The following is a 7,013-nucleotide window of genomic DNA, read 5'->3' on the forward strand; positions in this document are numbered from 1 at the left end:
ATGAAGAATAAAATGACTTTTTGAATACCATAATGAATTTTTTGACTGTGAAGCCATTTAAGTAACAGAAGAAAAATGGAAAAATGATTTTTAAGAGCTTAAATAGACAAGTTACATACAAGCCCTTGTAAAAAAGTAGATTCTACCTAAAAAAATGTAAATTTTTTATTTATTTATTAATGAGACTCATTTTTTTACAAATGACTTATATTAAACTTGTTTATTTGAAACTTAAAATTAACATTACTCAGAAAAATGAGAGGTAGAGATGGACAGACTCATTTTCGCAAGCAAGAAAGGTACTCAAATGGTGTTGAGACTTGTAGCTTTGTGCTACATCCAAAGAAAAGCCATCTACTAAGATCCCGTTTGGATAATGAAAGTGATTCATCTCATCTCATCTCATCATTACAACTTTCTCAAATTTCTACACAAAATATAATAAACAATTCAAATTTTTTAAATGCCAAAATAATAATAATAATAATAAATAATATTCTAACAACATTTTATTCAACTTTCAACTTTTATCTATAACCATCTTATCTCATCTTACTATCCAAAAGACATCTAATACTAAAACTTCAAATCCTAAGAAAAGTCAAACCTATTAAAACACATTTCCAATAGTTTAAGCCGATGGTAATAGATAAATTTAATTATTTAATTTATATTTTAATAAAACCGATATTTATTATATTGGTGATGTGTCATCAATCACATGAATTTAGAACTGGTTTGGTTACACAAAATTAAATTTTTTGATCTCATCTCATCTCATTTCATATAATTATTACAATTTTTTTAAACTTCCATACAAAATATAATAAACAATTCAAATCTCAATAAAAATTATATTAAAAAATTATATTATAACAATATTTTATTTAATTTTCAACAAAACATCTCATCTTATCTGAACTGTATAACCAAACGAGGCCTTAGCCTTTTAACCACAATATTGGCATTGCACTAACAATCCCATTGCTCTGCATTTGCCATGCCCAGTTTGCAAATCTTGGAGAAGAAACAGTTTCATCTGTCTTCTCTGTGGTCCTAATGCCCTGCAAGTAAAAGATAACCAACTTAAGTTCTAGTTAATAAATCTGAAGTGATCAAAAAGAAGAAATTCACGTGCATGATCTGAGAGAAGGCTTAGCACATCATAATATCAGATTATTGATTATTCTTAAAACATAAGTACCGAGTTAAACCATGTCAAATCCTTTTCAACTCTGGTTCTGATTTTCTGTAAAATCTCTAAGAAATGCTAACATGCATGACAATCCAGCAATTGTTTAACCAATTAGAGGCAGATAGTAAGAGAAGGATAGGTAATGATTTGAAGGTTGATATGGTGAGTTGGCAACTACCACAAATCAGACCTCGAAAACGACTGCAAAATGTATTCGGATAACATGGATATACCAAAGAGACCTAAAACAATGAACAGAGGAATGGCAAAACCTGCCATTGCCGATATCAGTCGTATTCACACCATTATAAATGATCCCCCTACAAGACGGTATGGGAAGGTAAGGGCTGTCTGATGGGAATCTGAATGTATGCTAATGTGCTGCTACTGGCCACATGCATTTCATACATCTCTAAAAGATGACTTGGAGAAAACATGTCTTAAACACTTAAAGGCCGAATATAAATAGAGTGATCATACCAGTAATCTATCTCTGTTGCAATGAAGATGAAGATCGACCCCACTGTCCTTCGCCTTTGATCTGTTAGAAACCCCAAGGCTTAGATCCAGATTGTGGATTGGCTTTCCTGAATTCATAGCACTAGAAATTCATCAATAAATTCATTAACATTCTTCTTATTTTTAAGTGCGAAAAAGAGTTACCTTCCATAAAGTCAAATGAAAAGATAGGAATCTATTATATATAGAGCTGTGCTACGGATCAGCCCTTGTTCGGCGGATCCGTAGCACATGTGACATGTTTTTTTTTTGTTAAATCCAGAACCGACCTTCTCTCACCTCACCCAGCCCTTACCCCCACCCGATTCCCTCTCTCAGCCCACCCGACCCTGCCGTGTGCCACCTGCAGTCACCGGCCACCACTATCGTCAGCCTCCAACCCCACTGTCAGTACCGCTGATGCTTGTGTACTCTTCCCTCGCCACATCGCGTACTCCTTCATCGCCAAGCAACCGAATTGCATTCGGCCTCTCTTTGCTGCTGTCAGCCACCCAGCAGTGCCATCGAACACCTCACCAGCTCTCTCTCACACTGGCAATCCTCCAGCCACCTTCAAGCCTCCACGCGCAGCGTCCTCTCACTCCCGAAATGGGTCTCACACGGATTTAGTCTTGAAATGCCGCCGCCCGCCTCCATAAGCCAACCCAGCCACCACTACCGAGTTGCACGACCTCCCAGCAACCCCTACCGCCAAATCCAAGTCACGGCAACCCTCAATCGCAGCTGAGATCAACCTAACCCAAAATGAGTTTTCAACTTTTCGAATTCGCAGGGGGGAGGGGGAGTGTGGGATTTTGTCAATTTGTTTAGGGATAAATTTGTCAATTTACTATGACACGTAAAGTGTGTTTTGGATGATGCGTGAACAGGAGCTTCTAACGAGACTTTTTCTTATATATATATTACCTTGATTATTGTCAACCGCAGTTATCTTCCCTTCATAGGTGCTTGGCTCAAAGTTGGTCACTGCTTCCCTTCCATTCGATTTGATCGCTGCCATATCATAGGCCCTGGATTGAAAAAAGAAAGAAAATAAAGATTTCTGTTTGATTGAACCCATCTAAATCAGAGTGTCCAAGGCCAATAAATTCGTGATCACAAGGACCTTGCTGCTTTCGCTTCAGTGTCGAATAACCCAAGGTACGTATATGTATTTGCAAGCAATCATAATTTTTTCATAGACATGAAATTTGATTCCCTCAGTTTCTTATTTTGCATAACCATATTAGATTTCATTCCCACCATAGGAAGGTCAAAATGACAAGTTCTGAACAATCAAGATGGTGCATAGAAGTAGAACTACAATATATACCAACTTTTGATATCCACATTGGTTAAAAAGAGTAATGCTACATACAGTCGTGAAGTACGTAAGTGCCGTCCAATCATTTTAAAAAAGAATGGGGTTCATTATTAAAAAATGAGTTTCTTAGTTTCTTTTTGTATGAGTTTCGTATTTATTCATTTTTTTTAAAAGGATTGCACGAGATTTGTACACTCTAAATATCATTTCTCGATTAAAAATCATCAGACATGAAGTTTCAGCTAAAGGAATGTTTCTTACTTCTTCCCCATGAATTGTCCCATACGAGCTTCCCATCGACCACATTTATGCAGGGTCATGTCTCTGTATTTTGAGCTCCCTCGAGAGAATCCTGTGCTGTGGCGACGAAGAAGATGTACAAATTCTTCCTTTGTCAGATTCATCATCTGCGCATCAATCAAATTACAGTCAGTTTGCAATCCGATATTCACAAAATTGCAGCAATCAGCCATTAAACACATCCCACTTCCACCTGCTTCATATCTTCCTCATAATCGTTTATGTCAAAATTGATATCAGCGTCAACTCCACGGAACTTAATCGCAGCTCGATCATATGCTCTGAAATCACAAGGTCCAAACTCAGGACAATCAAATCAATCATAAAGCAAATTATGTTAATTCAAAATATTATAATTAAACAAACAAACTCACCTAGCAGCGGCATGAGCAGTGTCAAACCCACCTGAAAAATACCAACACCCGAATTCGTCAAAATATCCGAAAAACCATAAAGTTATTCAGTGAATTTGTTTCCCCATAGTAATATTAAAGATCATCTTCTTACCTAAATATACTTGTTTCCCACAATCCCTGTACATCAGGAGAGAATGAATTCAGACCATTGATGAAAATTCACTCAATGTATTTAAGATGAAACCATTTATGAAACAGCTCATGTGATAAAAGTCGAGATCAGTAAAGACATTAAACCATTGAAACATACGACGGTTTATTTATGAACAAACATACATATATCCTTATAGATGGAAATTTATACCAGATATGTGATTCCCATCGCCCGGTTCTCCGGTAAAACGTAACGCCCCGGTACTGCGAACTCCTAGACCTCGGCCCACGCCTTCTTTTCCTCACCTGCTGTTGCTTCTGCTGCAAAATTCTCGGCTCGGCCTGACCACCCGAGACAGAAAACGACAAGTTCAACCATTGAGGCCTCGACGACAACCCTGACCCTAACTCAGACTCCTCGCCTCCTGTTTTGCCGGTAACCGGGAAAAGGGGTCGAGTAACGAGTTCCGATGTCGGGTTTTCGTCTTTGACCTCCTTAGTGGGACGGGCAGTACCGTGATTTTCTTTTCTCAAGATGTCGAAGATGAATTCATAGGAGTTATTGGAAGAGGCTTCATGATCTCGGTTGTTTGGAGCTTCTTCGACAACGGAGGAGGTGGAAGTCCCCGAGTCTTCCATTTGTGTTCCTGAGCCCGGCGGGAGGTTCTCCAGTTCCACTTCCATTGACGTCTCCACCTTTTCATCACAAAGTGAAGTACTGGAGAGGATTTTAACATTGAGATCCAACATATTTTCTTTTTCTTCGACTCTGATCTGTCTTGGCTGTTTAATATTCAAAGAAAAAAAATCCGTTTTACATGGCACTGTAAGCTTGACACGAAAAACCCATTTGCATGGCAAAATCTTCTTCAACAAATACCGAACAATAGCAGCTAAAAATTCTTTTTTTGAGAGGTATTGCAAAGTATAGCTTCCTCTCTGCAACGGTACTGGGCAGAGAGAGAGAGAGAGAGGTGTTCCTAAGTTATTAATAAAAAAAAAAGGAGCCGTCTTGACTCTTGAGGCTTTATGGATAAATGGATCAGAGAGAAAAGGCCTGCAAGGAAACAGTCCACAGGCAGAGAGAGAGAGAGAGGACGAGTGGAGAGAAAAGGGATCAGAGAAGGCGGTAAGAGAGAGGCAATAATAGATGATCAGAGGATTGTGAGGCACAAGAAAGAAACAGGCTGGGGGAGTCTGGGGACTTTCAAAGAAATAGCCAAAGAGGTGGGATGTGTTTACTTTGTAGGTAGAAGTAGAGCGTGGTTCCACACTTGCAGCACTTTTGGGTTGCTGCGTTTCAACTTAACACCCCTTTCACCTTCTTTTCTCACCTCCCTTCTAAACCTATTTATACCCCAGCATTATCACTACCTAGCCGCGCCTAGCAGCCAGTGAGCCACAGTCCTCTAATCTCATCGTCCTTAACGACGAATTATATAATTTGAAACAACCAATTATATATATATATATATATATATATATATATATTGAAGATGCGATAAGAGGAATGGCGGCGTAGATCATGAAATATAATTTTGTTAAATGCCAAGTCCCAACAACAATAAATCTTTTGAAACTTATTTATAATGTGTTGATTTCTCCTCTATACCTTTAAAGTTTGAGTGAAAATCTAGAAGAACCTGATCAAACTAAATTGTTCCCAAGTTAATGCATGCATGTTTGATCCCAAAATGGGTACAGTCTACAGAAATGAGAAATCTTGCCCAATTTGGTTATTGAAATCCAAGTACTTACAAGAATGAGTAGTTGGTAACTTAAATTTGGGATGGCCTATACAATGACGTCCCTTTTCATAATTTAGTACAGACACGTTCGAGGCATATTGCACATATAAGTAAAATTTACGGAACTCCCAATTCAATCCATTATTATTTTTTAAAAATGTTTAAACAATATTTAAAATAAAAAGTAAAAAATAAAATAAAAGTACAATTTACACTAAGGACGCACCAAGTTGGCAAATCGAAAGGGTATAATAGCATTATCATTTATTTAATAATGTTAGTATGCTTACTCATTTTACCTGTTCAAATATTTAATTTTTTTTATTATTAATTAAGAAAATGACTATTAGGCACACCAACCGAGCAAATTGAGGTCACATATCACAGTATCACTACCCTTTTCCTAAATAGAAAAGCCGTAGGTTTTTAATTCCAACGAATACGAAGGCATTCGGTTTTCATCTACTTATTGTGGTACAACTCTACGTGGCGGCTACTGATAGGCGTACAAGCTCAAAGGATGGACGGAGATTTCACTGCCGGATCTCAAACGTCCAGCTTAATTGCTGGACTGTGCCAAACATGTGGATCTCTGGTAAATTAGGACCACAGCACCTTAAATTATGTTAAATGTATTAACTATTTTATGAGTGCTGGTCCCCTTCTACATAGATTTAGAGTGCGTTTGGATGTTGAAGTGAGTTGAGTTGAGTTGAGATAATAAAATATTGTTAGAATATTATTTTTTAATATTATTATTATTTTGAGATTTAAAAAATTGAATTATTTATTATATTTTATGTTAAAATTTGAAAAAATTATAATGATGAGTTGAGATGAGTTGATAATAGTTGAAGATCCAAACAAAGCCTCAATCAAATACAAACAGTTGGGCTGGGGCATCCTCTAAAGTTGGACACCAACAACTCGGAAAGACCAATCTTTGAATTTATAGGACTCTGGATTTTTTTTTTTTTTTTTTTACTAATGTTTTAAGAAACATTTTGCTATGTGTAATTTGGATATGAGTAATTATATTTGTAATTTTAGGATATGCAAGTCCCGCATATTTAAAAAAAATCATTAGATAAATTTAAGATTCAATAAAAAATTATTTTTTAAATGATATATCTCAATTTTTTTAAATAGAATGGGCAGAATTTATAATATACCATAAAACTGTATTTAATATTAATCTTTTGGAGATTCCCTTAAATTGTGACGTTCATAATACAATAAGCATCATTCTTGTCTTTTATTTTCTTTAAATAATTATAAAAATGCTAAAAATTCATGTTTTCTGCGTTTTTCATAAGTCTCCACGTTTTTGTTTTGTTAATTTTACCAATTTATCTTATTATTATCAGTCAACATTCCATTTACTTTAAGCTCTAGAATCCAAATTAATAAAAGTATTACGACGGATAAAATTAAGTCTA

The 7,013-nt window shown here is 36.2% G+C and overlaps 1 protein-coding gene across 1 annotated transcript; it reads right to left on the reverse strand.

Moving 5' to 3' along the window:
- Positions 1-881: 881 nt before the first annotated feature.
- LOC121246316 (ethylene-responsive transcription factor RAP2-7-like) lies at positions 882-5,061 on the reverse strand. The gene is made up of 8 exons (XM_041144432.1): positions 4,038-5,061; positions 3,825-3,850; positions 3,692-3,722; positions 3,511-3,598; positions 3,279-3,424; positions 2,621-2,724; positions 1,676-1,782; positions 882-1,064 (listed from the first exon to the last, which is right to left on the reverse strand). The coding sequence occupies exons 1-8, from the start codon at positions 4,574-4,576 to the stop codon at positions 942-944; spliced, it is 1,164 nt and encodes a 387-aa protein (XP_041000366.1). The 5' UTR covers positions 4,577-5,061; the 3' UTR covers positions 882-941.
- Between the last annotated feature and the right edge of the window lie 1,952 nt (positions 5,062-7,013).

This window comes from Juglans microcarpa x Juglans regia, chromosome 1S, assembly GCF_004785595.1.
Source record: "Juglans microcarpa x Juglans regia isolate MS1-56 chromosome 1S, Jm3101_v1.0, whole genome shotgun sequence".
Taxonomy (NCBI): domain Eukaryota; kingdom Viridiplantae; phylum Streptophyta; class Magnoliopsida; order Fagales; family Juglandaceae; genus Juglans; species Juglans microcarpa x Juglans regia.

What these genes read in the sequence shown, in the direction of transcription:
- LOC121246316 (XM_041144432.1), bottom strand. Translation starts at nt 4,576, where the DNA reads ATGTTGGATCTCAATGTTAAAATCCTCTCCAGTACTTCACTTTGTGAT. An exon ending in TGGGAAACAAGTATATTTAG is followed by an intron (nt 3,723 to 3,824) that starts GTAAGAAGATGA and finishes GGTATTTTTCAG; the next exon opens with GTGGGTTTGACACTGCTCAT. An exon ending in TGCGGTTGACAATAATCAAG is followed by an intron (nt 1,783 to 2,620) that starts GTAATATATATA and finishes CTATGAATTCAG; the next exon opens with GAAAGCCAATCCACAATCTG.